This window comes from Argopecten irradians, chromosome 3 (assembly GCF_041381155.1).
Source record: "Argopecten irradians isolate NY chromosome 3, Ai_NY, whole genome shotgun sequence".
Lineage (NCBI taxonomy): Eukaryota > Metazoa > Mollusca > Bivalvia > Pectinida > Pectinidae > Argopecten > Argopecten irradians.
In genome coordinates this window covers 8,119,091-8,138,449 of record NC_091136.1, presented here as the reverse complement: position 1 = coordinate 8,138,449, position 19,359 = coordinate 8,119,091, and the positions used below count along the sequence as shown (strand labels likewise).

Sequence of the window (19,359 nt, the reverse complement as noted above, 5' to 3'; positions counted from 1 at the left end):
ACCAATCCTCACCTTAGATTTCTTATGTTTGATATGTCTGTGACGGAACTGTTGTGTGGGTGTAACTGCGACCACCAGAGCATGCTGCTCATCCAACCATAACTGTTGCAGGCCAACAACATAAAAGGGTGGTGCTAGAAAGGGGACACCACTCTCGTCTTCCTTAGCGACTTGTGGCTGCAGGAAGTTGTAGTTATCGGGTACAAACGACATTAGCCATGTCAACAGGACAGTGTAGCTGGCAGACAATCCAATTCCTGTTGGATGAACAAATGAAATTATTATTTCAACCATTTCATTCATAATTCAAAAATTAACTCTGAAATGCGGAATGATAATTTCATTCTTATTTTGTTAAAATTGTATTTTCTTCCAAAAAACTGTATTTTCTTCCAAAAAACATTTTAATTTAAATGCATCACTTTTTAACTGAATTATTTTATCTATAGCCTAATTACCTGCTACATGTTACTGTGACACATCAGGTGTCTATAGACCTTGCTATGGTCATATCAAGTAACCACCATGTCCCCATGTCTGTGGATAAATTCATCAAATATGATATCAAGGCTATAAATGAATCTCATGTTACCTACCAGTGTCTACACTTTTACTCTTGCCACGGTGTAGAATGATCTCGCCGTTACTGGAGAGGTGAACAGTCAACAGCAGACATTCCTGGTCGGGCTGCATGATTGTCGGCAGACTACGCGGGGCAGGCTCATAGGACACATCCTGGATATAACAAACATCAGAATTAGATCAAATCAACTTCTCATGAAATTTGATAAAGTGATCTTACTCCTTACATGTACAACCTAGCATGGGTAGTCTGTATTCAATTCCATATACCCACACAAAGTAGTAAAATGATTTGGAACACAATCTTAGATGGATCTTTCATATCAATAGGGATCTCTCATCCTAAACTGAAAGGTTTTGGTCCACCAGTACAAGGATTGGACAGAATACCTTACTACCATTACAGTTTATCTTTTCTACACCAAAATCAGGAATAAGCCAGTGAAGAATGGGAGAATACTATAATATCTCACTCTATATTCACTTACAATATCAAATACTACTGGGGTAGTTTCTGCGGAGTCTTGTTTCCCACTGACCGAGGCCTGTGGTCGAAGAGCATTGAGTCGTTTACACAAACGAACTCTGGCCTGGCGCTCAGCTTCCCGCTGCTCTCTTAGTTTCCTGAGGAAAAAGACAACAGAATTTACATTTTTTATTTCATGACAGACTGAAATCATCTAAAGGAAAGGGCTACAATAAATGCCACTGAATAGTGAAAATGTAAAAATTAGAAAGGATAACACAGTGTGAATACATATATAGGATAAGTATTCTTAGTGATTGTCATGCAGTGTCTCTAAATTATGCGTTCACAAGTCACAACACGAAGACTTCTATATAATACACGTCAAGATTTAAGGTCACATTCTACTGTCAACCCTTACTTTGATGTGTTTTTTTTTATCCTAATACAGTCAAACCTCTTTGATTCGAACTCCGATGAATTGAAGTTCTCGTTGTATCAAACTTTTTTTCATGGACCATTTGTTACAGAATCATAGGTTACTGACACTTGATGATTCGAAAAAAATTAACCTGTACAGATCAGGTGTTTGCCGATACCCCATGGCATGCCATCACATATGGTTATGAAAATGGAGATAAAACCAGAATAATAGCCCTTGGCCTAAGGTCACAGCCCTAGATGGATTAATAGGGTTTAGAGCTAATGAGGTGGAGGGGTAGTGGTACATGTTAGTATGATCAACATGGAAGCACAATTAATTTCTATACAAACAGCACAGTTACATACTTGGCCTCTTCCATCTTTCTACGTTTCTCTTTCTCTTCCTTCTCAGATTCCTTTCTAGCATTGGCTTCTGCATCTTGTACCTCAGGGGTGGGGACGGTGGGGCTATCTCCCTGCCCCTGGGTCTTTGGCTGCATGTGGATCACTCTTTGTGGCTGTCGGGCATCTGTGTAAGTCCTGGAGCAGGGAAATAGTTGAATAACATTTTAAAAACTAGGTAACATTTTTTTCCACTACTGAATATAAGTATAAAATAAATAATCATAACAAAATGAAATTAATCTCTCCTATCTATTTAGTGGATTGTGCTTTAACCATAGCCTCAAGAAAACTGAACGATTTGATGAAATATTTATGGATATGGATAATATATATTTTCAAATGTCATGACAAGGTATGACTTTCCAACCATTAATAGAGAAGCCACATCAGTCAGATGTACACTGTTTAAATTACAATGTACCTGGTTAGTTGGGGTTTGTCTGGTAGGGCCTCTGTTGATACACCCTTGGATGTAAGGGTTGTCTTCATCTTCTTCCTGACGTCCCTCCACGACTCGACACTCACATCTTCCTCATCACTTGAGTCGCTGTAACATCACAACATAGTTCAGATGTTCAGTATCCACTCATAGTAATCATCTTATTTGTTTTTAGCATATAACACCATTGTATTGAATGGTCACAGAAAAATAATGTGGATGAGAAAATCATTTAACTATAAATGTCTGTTAGACATAAATGCCCCCGTCTTCGTGTGAACCCTGAACAGGACACAATCTGTGTAATAGGGCGTGACAAAATGTGGCAGGACTAAATTGGACATACATAGAGAACAGTATATGCGCCCTCCCCTCCCCCCATTTTGTGGAGTGGGCATAAAATGTATTTTAGTTTTGTCAATAAATGTCCTTAATCTTACCCAGTCTGCTCTGGCTTGATGTTAAGAATTCTTTGGACCCTTTCTATTTTCTCCTGTTGTTCCTGCCGTGTCTTGTCAAAATTCCTCAAGTCCAGAAAGACAGTGTCTGGTTCTTGCTTCTTAGGAGATGTTTCTGGGACTAGGAATAGTAACAAAAAGATAGATATTAACAAAATGACTATTCTGACTTTATGCTTAGTTACTTTCACAAAGTCACAAAGAAAAGTTTCTACTAAACCAGCATGCCTTAATTGAGTGGTACATAATCAAGGAACAATGTTTGAATACTGAAAATACTGAAAAATATATCCTTATCTTATCCTTAAGTAGGTCATTTTAATGAAAGGAAAAAAATGCCTTAAAGACAATCAGATATGTAAACATAAGTCTCTGAAACTTTGACTTGACTCTTTAGTTGACTACTACAGGCAGAAGATGTGTTTATTAGTTTTAGCAAGTTTAAATACTGATTCAAATATTCATTTTTTTAATTATTATTTTAATTTTAAATTGCTGAAAATGAAATTAAATTACTGAAATTTAATTAAGTTTACCAGCACAGCTGCTTGTCATTGACAGAGATCTTAGATTTCTGAGAAAACAATGCACATACGATGAGTTATCTATTCTATTTGGCTATAAATAAAGAGCTAATTACCTTTAGGTTTGACTCGGGGATAATAATCTTTGGAAGCTGATCCCCTGTATCTGCTGTGTTTGTACCACAAGATGAAGTCTTCTTTATCATCTCATCTGCAATCAAGCATGGATATGTCATTATGTATCAATCATTCTAAAATAATTTATCTACAAATATGATTTACAAAATGTTTTATTTTTTCTTTATAATAGATCAAATATTCAGATTTTAAGGGACATTAGTTAATTTAGTGACATTTGTATGAAATTTCATGAAAACTTAAGCTTTCAAGATTTGACACACAAGGCAAATGAAAAAACAAAACATCTCTGTTGATTATTTATACACAAAACATTGATTCACTTCTTCAACATAGAACAACCTGGACAAATAAATTGTTTTTCTTTTTGTATTTTTTTCATTACTGCTGAATCCTGTAATCTCTAGAAAAACATAACTACGAAAATGGTTTTTTTGACCAATTTTCACACTTAACATTTCAAAATTACATAAGCTATGACCACTTTGACAAAAATGAACTGCCATAAAAAAGTCACAATGAAGAGAGACAATTATGTACCAGCTGTTTCTTTCATGAAATCATCTTTATCTGCACTGTCAGGGGTCGGAGGCCGTTTCACAGAGCGGCCCCATTTATCCTTAATCTCTCCTTTTGACTGGTCATTATTTGGCTCTACATAATAGTCTTCCATTGGTTTCCCCTTCTGGGCCCCTGTGTTAGGGTCAACATCAGTAAGGTCAATGCCAGCCTCTACCATTGACATCTGGGCAAGTCTTTCTATGAGAGTCTTGCTTTCCTTTGTTTCTGTATCAAGAAAATTGTTTTATATATTAATAAAAATATATGGTAACACAAGATGTTTTTTTTAAGTTAGATATTAAGTAAAAAATCATCTTTCCACACATTGAAGCTTTTCAAATCAGTATAGGTTGAAAACTTCAGCTGCAAAATGCAAATGCAATCTTAAAATAAAAAAAAATGGTGCAATTTTGTGTGAGAACGAAAAACTGTCAACAGCTATCCAATCATTTTCTAAAATTTCAAGAGCATCAGTGACATCACAGCAATTAATTTTTAAAAACAATATGCAAAATTGTGAAATGAAATAAAAGAAAAAAAAATTTTCCTATCCCCCACCTCCTTTGTTGAACATATCAATTCAAAGTTGTATACAAATAGATGTACCTGTCTTATTTAATCCTTCTCCTGCAGCGAAGACAGACTCCATATGATTGACTTCTGGCCACGCCTCTTGAATGATGGGTGCGGAAAACTGATTATCTTCATTCATACTGTCTAAAACCATATCTGGTGGGAGAAGAGATCAAATTATAACTACATTTTATGAACAATCTGCACTTATGATGTATTAATAATGACAAGTTTAATATGATAATTTTCAGATGTATATATGGAATAAGTAATGTAGATGTTGGTCATGATATAGATGATATATTCTTTACAATCATTTGCTACATTCATAATTTTTACACATACATAATTTGTACTACCAGGCATCAAATTTTTATTTATTTATTAGCAGGAAGTACACAAACAGAAATTACTTAAAACCACATCTAATATAAAAGTATCACAATTAACAGTAAAACTGATGCTTATAATCAATAAAATACCAAACAGAACATCTGATTCAAACACATATATCCAATCAATTGACTAAAGATGTTAAAACCACAGGAAAACAACGGAAATTGTGTGAATAAGACTAAAGAATACAAACCGATGTTGAGACTGCCAAGATTTCCCATGCTGAGTTTGAGTGGTTTAGAAGATACCATGTTGGACACGATTTCCCTTTCCTGATCCCTGAGGGACTCCTGCTGTAGATATTTGTCCATTTTGGGATCTCCAGATTTATTATTCACTACCTTCTTGTCACTATCTTTGTTTGATTCCTTCTCGTGCTTTTCCTCGTTTTCCTCGACTAGACTATTATACAGATTTTCTTGGCTTTCTACACGCCGCATCATCTCGCTCTCCATCATACTTAAAGCATCAGAGAAATCTGGAATAGCGTCCTCAGATTCCTCTAGCCAGTTCTGAAGCTTAACTTGTGGACGTTCAGAAAATTTGGCAGCATCCTCCCTTGCTTCAATCACTACGTCTGTCCAACTTGTACCTGTTCCTAAACAGACAATCACAATTCATTAATACACAAAATGAGTATCCTTTTTAAGCATATACATAAACATTTACAAGAACAAATGTAAATTCAAAGTGTAATCAGAAGGGCCACTTACAGTAGTTTATTATTCATCTAGTAGTTCATCTAATAATGTTATTTTGATAAATTTATTCAGTAATAGAACACAGAATTTTTTTTTTCAAACATAGAAAATAAATGTCGTGCAGATGTTACTTAGTTGGTTTTTTTTGTATTTCGACATCTTACGTTGGTCTGACATGTTTTAGGATATTGTTTATAGAACAAAGAAAGAAAATTAGTCACTTTTTACAAATCAGTGTGTGTCATTACTAATAAATGAACCCATATACATGAACACAATTTAAAGTGTTTTGGCCTTTGTTTAGAACATACCTGTGGAGACTGTAGCTTTATTTGATTTCTGGATTTGAAGTGCTAGATCATTGTCATACACTGGCTGTGATGTTGACGGTCCCCCATCTGCTAGGCCCATTGTGTTAGAGTTTAGAGAGACATTATCGCGGGAGTTATGTAAGAGCTCAGATAAAGATTCCTCATTGAGGCTAGTGTCAAAATCCTTGTCATCATCATCTAGATATGTCTTCATTAAATGTCGCTGAAATATAACAGGTTCTTCACTGTCTGAGCTTACCTAAAAAGGAAAAATGTAAACACCATCAACCAATTTACTTCTACATACATGTATTACATTTTAGGTCTGCTTACAAAAGCTACCAGGGGCATAGGTACAGGTGATGATTTTCTCCCTCTGTTTTTACAACAACTTCCCTTACCAAGATTAACCATATGCATCAAACATATACCTTCCTTTGAAAAGTATCTTATTGAGCACCCTTAGCGCATGCAAAGATGATTTCACAAACATCTACAGGTTAATTTTCTGATGAGTAATTGTAATAATATAATTTTTGCATCTGAAATATCTTGTTTCCTTATTCTCTTTTTAACATCAAATCTAACAACATTTTTGTCTTTACTGAGAGCACATTGAATTATTACAGAAAACATACTACTCATACGATAGTAGGGAGTCCTTTTGTGTATTTATAAAAGTAGTAACATCAAACATCATGCAATAAAAAAACCTGACAAATAGTTCTAAAGATTTTGATGATAATTTTGCAGTACATTTGTACTAACTTACATCAGACAAGTCAAAATCAATGGAGGGAAGGTTTTTCTCCACCTCGGCAAAAATGGAGTCAAGTTTGGGTTTGAGCATAGACTTGCCGGCCAAACACAGGGCACTGTTGTTTCTCCCAGCCTCCTCCACCCCTTCATTGTCACTCCCTTCGTCACTTGAATACATGGTAATAAAGCTCTAGGTGTAGTCAGTCTGCAGAAACACAAAACCTTTAGTAAGATAACAACAACTTCTACTTTGTACTTTTATTGTACTACAAAAGATTCAGAATGTATCATCTTCATATATGGTTTGTAATTTAATCAATAATTGATATTTACAGAAATTGATTTTTGCAGTCTTGTCTAGATCTGTTAGTCCTGTGGACTTATTAGTTGTGATGATTTCTGCCTTTTAATATCGCTTAAGAAATCACTGGAAATCCGGACCTGGACTGTTTATCCTATTGACACAAAGGAATTTTAATTTTCATGAAGTTTCCCTCGTAACGGTATGGAAAACTGACGCTGAAATTAATTAACAGAAACACCTATTCAAAACTCACAATAGTACAGCAAATATGTTGGTAGTGGTAGTAAGGACATTTTTCGTATGTGACTGTCACATACAAATGCAGGAATCTGCTTTATGTAATAGACATAATTTAATTCCTGCATTATTGCAGTGTCAGACATATAGTGTAAGTACATTCAGAGCTTGAAATTTTTACTAATTTGTTGGACAGTCTGCTAGAGTTATTTATCACCCTGTTTTGGTTTTTTTTTCATTTTTATTAGCATATTATAAAATCATGTGTATGCTTAAATTCAGCTTTTCAATTTTAAATTGCATGTAGTTAAAATAAAATACATAACTTTATTGAAAGTTAATTAGAAGTCTCAAAAGCTGAAGGCTAATATAGGTTTCGCAAGTCTCAAAGGTGTATGATTAATATTAATATACCACAGAGGTAGGAAAATTTCAGCTGATTTGAACATTATTCATTAACTACTGGGTGTATCAGAAAATCTTTACTAATAGATTGTTTTATGTTTAAGAGACTTGTTGTTGGACAGCTGCCAGGGAGCATGGACTTGGATCAATACGAGAAGTGTGTCTGCCAATATTGCGCTAAAAACTAAACCCATGACACAACAATATTCAGGGAGCCATCTAATCTATACTGAAGTGAATATCTAGAACTCATATGATCAGTAGGTGAGCAATTGGAATATGGGGTTTCCAGATCTCAAACCGACATGGGTGAAGTACTATTTACCGTTGATTAGTCCCGCCTTCCTGCAATTATGATGTCGTCATTTGACATGATTTTTGTGACTTCATAATCTCTGGAAGGTGGAACTAATCTACTGTAAATAGTACTTTACCCACGTCGTTATGGAATCTCGAAATCGCGGTATTAGGAGCTATTAGCACTCAAATCTTGGGACAAAGTGGGGCAATACATGTGGAAATTAATTATTAAGATATAAATGTGCAAAACAGGAGTCAATTGTATTGTTAGGCAACCTGAAAATTACATCTTTTTGATAAAAATGTTTGCAACAACATCATGCATTTTTATTTTACAGAATCTTGCATTTGGGTATATGATTACTCAAATTGGTAACTATATTTACTGGAAGGCGACCATTTCTCACCGAGTACGAATTCTCCCCATTGCATGTGTATAAAGTCATCTTCCAAGAGAACAAACTTCCATGTTTTTTTCCACAAAAAATTTTCAGAAAATTCATGTGTGTTCATAAAAATACACATGCGATGGGGAGGACTGGTACTCAGTGAGAACTGGCACCTTCCAGTACTAAAATATGTACCCTTATGCGATTGAGCCCAACTTATATGAATTTAACATAACCTCATTAAAGACAATCTTTTCTATTCACATCTCTGAACTGCCTTCACAATATCAGAAGTATAACATATTAACATGATAAGATATTGAAATAATGTTGGTGTCAAAACTTTGATTCCATAACTAGGCTAACGGGAGGTAACTCGTAGTAGCATTTTCTCCAAATACCGGGGGTGAAAATAAAATATTTTGCAATTTTCGTTGAATATCAAAACAAATTGGCATTTTCGTTCAACCTCTTTACATTTGAATCGTAATGAATAATGACTTGAATGGATTGCCAATATCATTCTAGTTTTGAGATCAACAATAGTCCGTGCGTGTTTCAACAGGGCAAAATTCATGTTAGACGGATCACGGCAATAATTCTGTCTTTATCCTAAGTTCACGCAGTGAAATTACACTACCAAATAATCCAATTAATCACCAATAAGTGACATAGTCAAAGAGACACGAAATTAAAGAAAACGTCATAGGGAGATCTCCGTCAATAAAAATTCTGCTTCCATGGTAATTATGTCAACTATCGTAACTTTCCTTCATCACTTTTTCTAGTCATCGGCGTTCTAACAGTTACAATATTTTTTCCAAGAATCAAACATCTACGATAAAACCAAATACACTTACCCTTCAACAAATACTATCCTGTGTATTAAAATGATGTTTTATATACAAAATCATTTGAAATAACGGTTACATTTGTCCATTTTCATTCGTCTAGGCCATTCCGAAGAAAACATTCCGGCCATATCAAGTACCCGGATGTTCACGAGCGTTATTCGAGTATCCTCTAGTTTTTACATCTTCATTGTAAGAGGATCACGAGAACGCTTCAATGAGGTAGCAGAAAACAGTAGATTTGGACAATCTATGAAATTAAGGCGCATGCCTTAGAAATATAGATATAGTCATTTAACTGTAAAAAATACCTGTACAAAAGTATATATATAATTAATCAGCACAACTTTTGCAATTACAATTTGATATTTTGATACAGATTTGGCCATATTCTGTGCTTATTCATGCATGTGAATACCATGGTAACAACAAAAAAATACCTGAAAAATTGCAAAATATCATGATTTTTAGCCCAAAATTGCAGAAAATTGTACTCAATTTTTTTCTTAAGACCTACCTTAAATTGAGCACTTCTATCACAAATGGCAAAATAAGCCAATTTATTTCATAGGTCGATTAGGTGGATTTTTCAATATTTTTGCCTAAACCGGCTCCATGGATTTTCCTTCAAGTAAAGCTAGCATTTCCGGTCAAGACGCACTTCCGGAGGAGCCCAGAATTGTAATCTCTAACCCATTTTTGTTATGTTTATTTTTGAAAAAAAATGAAACTTATATCAAACCCTCCATATTGGATGTACCAATTTCAGAATATATTTGATTTTTAATTGTTTATGCATGGCTCAAAACAGGGGCTCCCCACTTAATAAAAATATAGCGTGGCCAGGCTGTTCAGTTGTTCCGAAAGAAAATATAGCAGACTGCAAAAATAAGCCAAAACTTACAAGGCTAAATGATTTCTTCTTCTTCTTAATTAGTTTGTCACCATCCGTCAATAGTGACGATTATAGGCGAGGTGATACGACCCAGTGGCGTGGGGGAGGGGGTTATATACAGTGCATTTTTTTCTCTGGTGCTGGAATAGATATAAGTAGATAGGTTAAAAACTTGATAAAATGAGGTGTTTATTTGTATTATCAGAAACATATGTACATAGAGATTGGGAACTCCTCCAATTTTACGATCGGCAGATGTACCTCTGTATGTGCTTAGGGATTTTTAGATAAACTCTTAAATAGTTGAATATAAAAGAATAACTTTGATATGTTGTAAAAGTTCAGTAATTTTCAGATGGTTTGAGTACGATTTTGGATAGAAAAAAAATATTTTAACTTATTTATTATTGATAAAACAAAACGCACTTCCAATTTTGAATGCGCGATTTTCGAAAAACCAGGTAAAACTACTTATTTTCTTGCTTTCAAAAATCACATTAAATAACATCAATCGGGAAAAGTGATCATGCCAAACCATGATATAATGATAGTAAACTTTGTGTTGGTGCAAAAATATCATGTTTAAAAGAATACACTTAAAAGTAGTTAGCCAAGGCAAAATGCCTATAAACCGGAGGTCCCTCTGCCTGTCAACAAAGACAAAGAAGGAGTTTCCAATCTCTATATATATATTTCTGGTATTATATTGATTTATTTGATTTATATTATTAGTTACTGTGAAATAGTTTTCATGCAAAGCTGCTTTAGTTAACCATTGACAGAAAAATTCAATTAGTTCCAATTAACATAAATTTGGAGGGATTGATTGACAAGCATTTTAGTTGTGACATGAAACTAAAATTGCAATGGTTTTTGTAAGAACTGACATTTTATCTCGAGAAGTACTGGGTATTACATTGCTCATAGCCCGAGATACTCTGGCCCTGACACCAGACTTAGACATTATGACAGTTAGATGTCTGGTTTAGGGCCAGAGCGCAGTAGTACTACTCGAAAACCTGGAATAAGCCGACACCGTTTGGTATCGGGCCAGGTACTCTCCGATTCAGACTACTTACAGAATATTACCACCGAGAATCTCAAAATAGTTGCATTGTAAATATATTTACTAAGTAGATTTAATTCTTTTATATTTGTAGTACTCAAAAGTTTGGTTAATTTAAATACAGATGGTTTTTCCCAATAATGTCTTTTTATGAATTTCTTTCTAATATCTTGATAAATTGGACAAATGAGAATAAAATGATATTCGTCCTCAAAATCACGATGAGGGTCACAAAACTTACAAACACGCTCACTTCTATCTAAATTTGAAAAACGTCCAGATTCAATGCAGAAGTTATGTGCCGATAACCTTATTTTTGTCAATACAATACGATTTTTTGTTTGGAATATACTTTGTCAAATAAGTTTGTAAAACAACTTGATTCACCAGGTGACGATATAAATAGCACTTAGAAGAGTTTTCTAATATAGATGACAACTCTTGAAAAGCTATATCATTAATTCTTTGTCTGATTATTGGTAAAATATTTGATGGAACAACTTTATGCTGGTTTACCCAAACATCACCAAAACCATGACTGTACAATATATCTTTAACACATTCTACCCAATTAAATACATTGTTCGATTTTGGTAAATTCAATAAAACAATATAAGCAGTTTTTTAAAATACAGTTATTAGAATTTATAATTTTCAACCAGTATTTTATCATTCGATACTTTCTGGTGTAAAAAAGAGGAAAACGCCCAAGTTCAAAATAAACCATTACATTGCATGTGGATTTTTTAACATGTAATACCTTTTTACAGAATTCAAGCTGTATCTTTTCAGTATCTGGAGACTTCCGATGCATAACTTAATACACTGTTAACATATGTATCAAATAAATTTAAAAGAGTAACAAAATTCATTTGCATAGATTTACATTTTGAAAACAAAGCAAACACAGCCTTTCGCCCTTGTTCTGACAACTTTTTTTGTAATGCATTAAATTTATTATTAAATTTAAAAACAACTCCCAAATACGTAAATTGGTCTACAACTTCCAACTGTTTGTCATCATAAAACCAACAATCTTCTTTACGTAACTTGCCACTTTTTCTAAAAACCATTATTTTAGTTTTTTCAACATTCACAGTAAATTCCACGTTTCACAATAATTATGTAGGCTGTTCAGCATGTTTTGTAAATCTCTGGCAGATTCCGCAAACAAAACTAAATCATCAGCATACATCATGAGAAAAAGGCTTAACTCACCAAATTGGTAATCATTTACCCCATGTTCTATAAAATAGTTTTCAAAGTCATTAACATACAACGAAAACATTATCGGTGACATAATTTCTCCTTGAGCGAGGCCCATATTGTTTACACAAAAAAAATCTGAACATCTCCCATTTACAGTTACACAAGATTTTACTTGGCTATACATTGATTTAATAGTTTTGAGTAAGTTTCCTCTAATTCCAAGTTGAGATAATTTAAACCACAATTTGCATCTATCTATAGAGTCGAAAGCTCTTTTAAAATCCACAAAACAGCGAAATAATCTTTTATTATCATTAAGAGATTTAGTAATAATAGAATGGAGCACAAAAATAGCATCAACTGTACTTAATCCAGGGCAAAACCCAAATTGGGTATCAGTAACAACACTGTTTATTTAAAATTGATGTAAAAAGTTTTGCCATACAAAATAACTGGCCCGATACCAAACGGTGTCGGCTTATTCCAGGTTTTCGAATACTACTGTGCTCTGGCCCTAAACTAGACGTCTTTCTGTCATAATGTCTGGTGTCAGAGCCAGAGTATCTCGGGCTACATTGCTCAATGTGTTAACATTTTGCAGTGGTGCTTTGTATGCACTGTACCAATTTAATTATTAATAGGTTTAATACGATATAATGGATGCATTCTCATCTATATCAATATTAGAAAAAAAACAATGATACATTGATTACTAGATCTACTTCTGATAAAACTTGTAATTAAATGTTCTTTGTTTCTCTCTCTCTCTCTCTCTCTCTCTCTCTCTCTCTCTCTCTCTCTCTCTCTCTCTCTCTCTCTCTCTCTCTCTCTCTCTCTCTCTCTCTCTCTCTCTCTCTATATATATATATATATATATATATATATATATATTGTATTATATTTATGTTTATTCAAGTTAAATCTATATAAAAGTTGAGTTTGTTGACAATTTTTCCAATTATTGTCTAGAAGAATTTCAAAATGTTTCACGTCTGTTGCATTTATAACATGCTATGGCAAATTGTTCCAGGTATCTACGACTCAAAAACTGAAGAATTATTTTCTAATGTCCATGTTACATCGTTGGGGTTTTTTTTTTGTTTATTTTTTTCGTTTTTTTTTTTTTTTTTTTTTTTTTTTTCGTTTTTTTTTTAAGAGAGTCCTCTTGTCCTGCTGAAGGTACCCATTTTCTTAGAATTTTGAACATATTTATCAATTCCCCTCTTTTCCTTCGATGTTCTAGGATTAGTAGATTTATCTCTGCAGATGTTCCGGATTTTTTAGGTCTTTAAACCCGGGTATGAGCTTTGTAGCTCTCCTTTGGACGTTCTGTAGTATATCCTTCATCTTATATGAACTCCATACACCTGAGGCATATTCCACTGAAGTGGGGTCTTACAACATCTTTAAACGATAATTTATACGTCAAGGGGCGTAGCCAGGGTTAAAATAATGTGGATGCAATGGCACGATTATGTTGGGGGTTTTTTTATTATTTTTTTTTTTTTTTTACTTTTTTTTTCGTGCCGAATAACGGTACCCCATCTTCGTATGAATCCTATATGCTGTAGCGATTTTCAGGTATTCGGAGAACGAAATTACGTTTTATTTGATAATATACTTAGTATGAAATTGGATAATTCCAAGTGAAAACGATTGGATTATTCTAAATGAAAACGCGACCATTTCCTGACAAATTCAATTGAACTCTGGATATGCATGATATTTATTCATCAATGAGAAAACGATGCACAATTTTAAAATGTTGTAATAGCGATGTCTCAAAAATGGGTGCATATATAAATTTGAATTTATAGACCTATACTTTGTTGAGGTTAATACTACCAGGACAGTATAACACTATATTAATCGAATCAAGGTCCTTAATTTACATTAGAGATGGTATCTTTGAACAGGTGCATATTACTTACAAGAAAAAAAAAAACGATTCCTTTCATCCAGGACGGTAAAGGTTCTTCTTGCCCCAAGATGTTTGTTTTTTTGCTTTATTTACTCCTAGTTGGATGTGTGTTCTGAAATCCTCATCAACTGTTTCTCCAATGTCCAATAATAACAATGAAATTTTCAAACATGACCACTAACAACAAATAATTGATAAACATATAACCAGAATCCTCTTTTTAATGAAAGCAGTAATTTATTATTTTTTTCTTGAAACAGGAACTGTCTGCTAATAGGAAGTGGAATGGATTGTGTAGAAGAAATAGAAGACCACCATTAATTATCTCATCGTCAGTTACACACGTAATCAGCCTACACGACGTTGCGGTCTGATCAAGATATAAACAGAGCGTAGTGGAGTTTAGACACTACTTTTTTTTACTTTTTTTTACAACTACATGAATTATTCTTCTATGTAGTAAAGTCGAATCGATGATGTTTTAAGTATTCTATAGATATAACAGTTTCGATGTTCTATCTATGGCAGCTTGTAAGATCCTAGCAGTAGGTCGTTAGATTGCCTTTATAGTTTCCTTAGTACACAGTTATAGAAGGACATGCAAAAAAAATTAAAACAAACCACGTAGAAATCTACTGTATAGATATTTGTTATTTTACCACCCAGTGGTGTAATAAACACACATTGACGACATTTTCAACTATACTTTGATTCATAGCTTTTATTATTGAATGTTATATTGAATTTGATCGTTTTATTTCAGAACTGCATGAATTGGTTGAAGACACACACGAAATGGTAAGTAAATACGAACATATTCTGTATATGTTATCAACATATTTTCAGTCATGGTACAGATGTAATTCACATATTCACGGTCATAGTATATACATTTGTAATATATATATGTATATATATATATATGATAAATTTAAAGAAAAATCCTTACGGACGAAATCTATAAGAAATAAAAACAATAACTACTGACTAGTGAGCGCTTTCTATATTTCTTATTTATTTATTTATTTTTTTATTTATTTATTTATTCATTTATTATTTCTTATATATACATGTATATATCAATTTGATAGTATATTTACGCTATCTATTGTATGAGTTATATATCTCAAACCGATGATGGTTGGGCATTTAACAATAAGTTGAAATTAATACCTTTTTTATCAATTACATGACCGACAGATCATATTAAACAAAAAAAATAGAAAGGAAATGATGAAAAAAAGTGGAATGTTATAAAAAATCACATACTTTTTTCAAAGTAAATTATCCTGTCAAAGTAGTTTACTTTAAAAAATAATGTATTTAAATAAGAAAACGGGTCCGATAGATGTCATCCTTTGTCAAATAGCTGTGTCTTGACATTGTCACTAGAAAACATTTTCGTGGATATGAAATAATATAAAATGTGTATTGTGAATATATTTGAGGTTTTATTCTGTGGTATATATTACATGTATTCTATAAATTGTGCAACTCACTAACTTTATATCATATTACTTTCCAGTTTTATGATTTGAAACTTTATATACACAGGACGTGAAAAGGAATTCCAAATCAATGACTGAACACAGCCACGATAACCAAGAGCTTATACTCTCATTCTAGTTAAGAGCTGGGTGAATGTTTCGTGTGTTTGTATATTCTCTTGTGCCAATTGCATATTGATAGGGAAAACAAAATGGCGATAGCGAAGATTAAGTCACCCTGGCTTAAAAACACTGCATATTATGTGTCTAGTTATTACTTAGGACGTACAACTGCATTATCTTCGGTTGTCTTACACGTGTTGTAGATATGAACTTGATATCAGGAAAACTTAAAAAAGGAAAGTTTTAGTTTATGAAAGATGCTAAATACTTGTCACCAAGTTTCTTTTGTTAACATGCACTGTCATTAGTACATTATAGAAATCACTTAAGATTATATTACGTATAATATAAAATATTTACATTTACTTGTCACTTCTACTATATAAACTAACCAAGGCAAAGTGAAGAATATGAGGATAAAACTGACACCCAAAACGTGACCATTATGACGTCACTAATGTTGACGTGGTGAGGTCAACTGATCACCGTCAAAATGGCTGTTTCAACTCTTGGATTAAATCGTCGTTGGTAAACGGTTTTCCTAGTCTAGCTTAAACAATGTTAATGCAGATAGTTTAATGCTTAGATGATTTTGTTTAGTTTGATGATTTTCCTAATTATATCCAGAATAAAGTTTTGTACTTCCTGTAGTTGTGATTTGTACACTGTACATGTATTTTTATGTCCATTTCTATGTTGTAACTTTATATAAAAACAATGGTGACCCCAATCTCGTGACCTCGTCTGGCAACCTCACAGCCTCGCCTCGCCTCGCGACCTCGACTTCCAAGTCAAGTTTGCGAGATTGTGATCAGGTGGCCCTAACCGGACTCCATACATAAATATTTCTCGCGGTTGTATAATTACGATTACCGTCCTATTATTTTCACAGGTCATAATTTTTTGCGATTTGATGTTATAACGAGAAAAAAAAAAATTTTCGTGATCAAGCTTTCAGGATATAAATGGTTCAACTACATGTATTTCTAATATTTTAACGTATCATTTTTTTTGCGATTGAAGTATTGTCCCGCGAAATCGCGAAGATACCATCCACGTGAAAATAGACTAGTCGGTACTTTAAATTAGTTGTGTGCTAATTTCAAAACAGGTTTTATTTTCGTTCGCAAAGACTCGCAAAACATCGACCGTCTGGACGTTTTCTTTTCGTTATTTATTAGACTAGCAAAACAAAAACAAAAAAATGTCGCATCATAAATTGTTTTCTAAAGGCTGTATTGAAGCCTCAGACGGCATATGAACGTAATATATTTGGTAAAACTAATCAAAATATTTTGTTTACCTAAATCAAAATCAAGCAAAGTAATAAATCGATTTCCTGTAGTACCGTTAAGTGTTATGAATACATTATGTTGGAATGTTGTCCCGGTTAACATGGTCAGTACCGAGAAAACCGTTGGGGAATTCCCTGGGAAACACGTCACGTATTCTATACTTTTGCTTTAGTGAAATATGATTCCACTGCTACACATTACGATTTAGCTGTAATTAAAATAGTCCTGCTCTATTTTAAGACTTTTATACAAATGATGTGTTCTAGTGACGATTAAATTGTTTATATGGCTGTTAATAGCACGTACAACTAAATAACCCCAGTGCGTATCGGTAATAAAGCGAAACAGGAAGTGATGTATAAAACGTTGACATGTTTAAACAATTCAACGATACATGTTTAAAACAATTCAACGATCAAGATTTAGTAAGTAAATTTAGAGTTTACACACAATTTGTCTAAGGTAAGTCTATTTTTGTTACATCTTAAGTGTGTATGATCCCTTTTTCATATTTTCTATGAAATAAAATTTGTTGAAATTGTAAGTGTGTATTTGGTGTAATGCATAATGTAATACATGTATAGGCGTGTCTGATTATGAGTATGTCAGAATCGAGTTTTTGATAATACATGTAATTAGAAATTACATAAACTCTAGATCTAGATCTAGCATCTCGCATACACATGGATTTGCTTGTTTTCAGTATAATACGTTTTGACTTTACTTTATGCAACTACATTGCATTTTCATTTTACAATATATGAATAAATGAAGTTAAAGCAATGGTTGATTGTATTTGGGTCAACTAAACAACAAAATTCCCCATACGTATACAGTTTCAAGTATTGATTCAGGATCAATCCAACATATAGTTGATGGTCATTTCTAACGTCACGAGTACTGCTTTACCCCTTTCGGATGCTTAATTAGTAAATGTTTGGATCAGCCATATATGTTTAGTATGAATAACGAACCTAAAATCGATTATTTAGTCTGTATTTATTTGATAGTTCTGGGAATTCCGATAAAAAAAAAACAACGACATAATCTTAAAATACTTTGATCACAGGAGCTTTGCGTTCTGTCAAGTAACGTATGGCCATTAAATAAAGCATACATAAAACTATATAAATATTAATAGTAAAATATATAGTAATATAATAATGATATAAGGGATATCTATATTATAATTGACTGAGCGTGAAGCTCAACACAAGGAGTATTTAAATGAATAAGTATCATTAGGGGTCATTCGTTTTTATTTTTCCAATCTTTATACAGATATATAAGCTGGAAATTGGATTCGGATCGAGAGCGATATATTCATTGCCATTCTGGCGATGGGATATTACTTAGTCAAGAAATCCCGTTCTAAACCCCAGGAGATGATTTCGATTGTCATTCGCAGTATATTGAATGGACAAAATGCATAATCTAAAGCCGGAATGCAATGAACATAAAGAAGATTAATTGATCGTTGTGCGGTCAGAATTGACAAGTATAGTACAGGTAAACGTTGCATATTATTCTGTTGAATTTTGAACGGGACATATAAATTGATTGTATATGCATGTGGATTACGGCGAAACCATATCAGATTCATGAAAAATATAAATTCACCTGTCTTAAGAATTAATAGATCTTTGTTGTTTTGGTTGATACAACTCACTAACAGGCAATTCACAAATTTGATTCCGTTGTAGTGATGTCATGACGTTGTCGCAGCGTCATGATATTTGTTTTCGTGACGCCATACAATTGTCCAGCACATGAGCAGCATGGGCCTCATGAGTTACACATGCATGATACCAGAGTGGTTGTTTTTTTTTATTTGGAATGATACCAATCCATTGCAATCTTGCTGACATGGTGAAAGTGAAAATATGTTTTAAAAACTTTTCGTCTAAATTTTTGATACAATGCATCTGAGGACCACCTAAAGAACATAATTAAAGTGTTTTGCTACAGTCAGGGTGGAGAATCACGTGAATCAAAATGAGTCATCTTTAAGGTTCGAAACCTGACTCGTCTATGTTGTCCAGTATCTAAATATGCATGTAGTGATTAACACACAAAATAAAACTACCCATACCATAAAATCTTCCGTACCATCACACGCATCTGGGACTAATAGCTACTAT

At 33.3% G+C, this 19,359-nt stretch overlaps 1 protein-coding gene across 1 annotated transcript in view; it reads right to left on the bottom strand.

Annotated features, from left to right (window-relative positions):
- LOC138317477 (dynein axonemal assembly factor 8-like) overlaps positions 1-9,367 on the bottom strand; it is a 30,405-nt gene extending 21,038 nt beyond the window's left edge. The window contains 14 exon segments of the mRNA XM_069259165.1: positions 13-257; positions 597-735; positions 1,071-1,206; positions 1,838-2,011; positions 2,298-2,423; positions 2,756-2,894; positions 3,414-3,434; positions 3,437-3,508; positions 3,976-4,221; positions 4,603-4,725; positions 5,159-5,563; positions 5,978-6,236; positions 6,750-6,941; positions 9,232-9,367. Of these exon segments, the coding sequence (XP_069115266.1) occupies positions 13-257; positions 597-735; positions 1,071-1,206; positions 1,838-2,011; positions 2,298-2,423; positions 2,756-2,894; positions 3,414-3,434; positions 3,437-3,508; positions 3,976-4,221; positions 4,603-4,725; positions 5,159-5,563; positions 5,978-6,236; positions 6,750-6,914 (2,250 nt within the window). The 5' untranslated portion in view covers positions 6,915-6,941; positions 9,232-9,367.
- Positions 9,368-19,359: the final 9,992 nt, after the last annotated feature.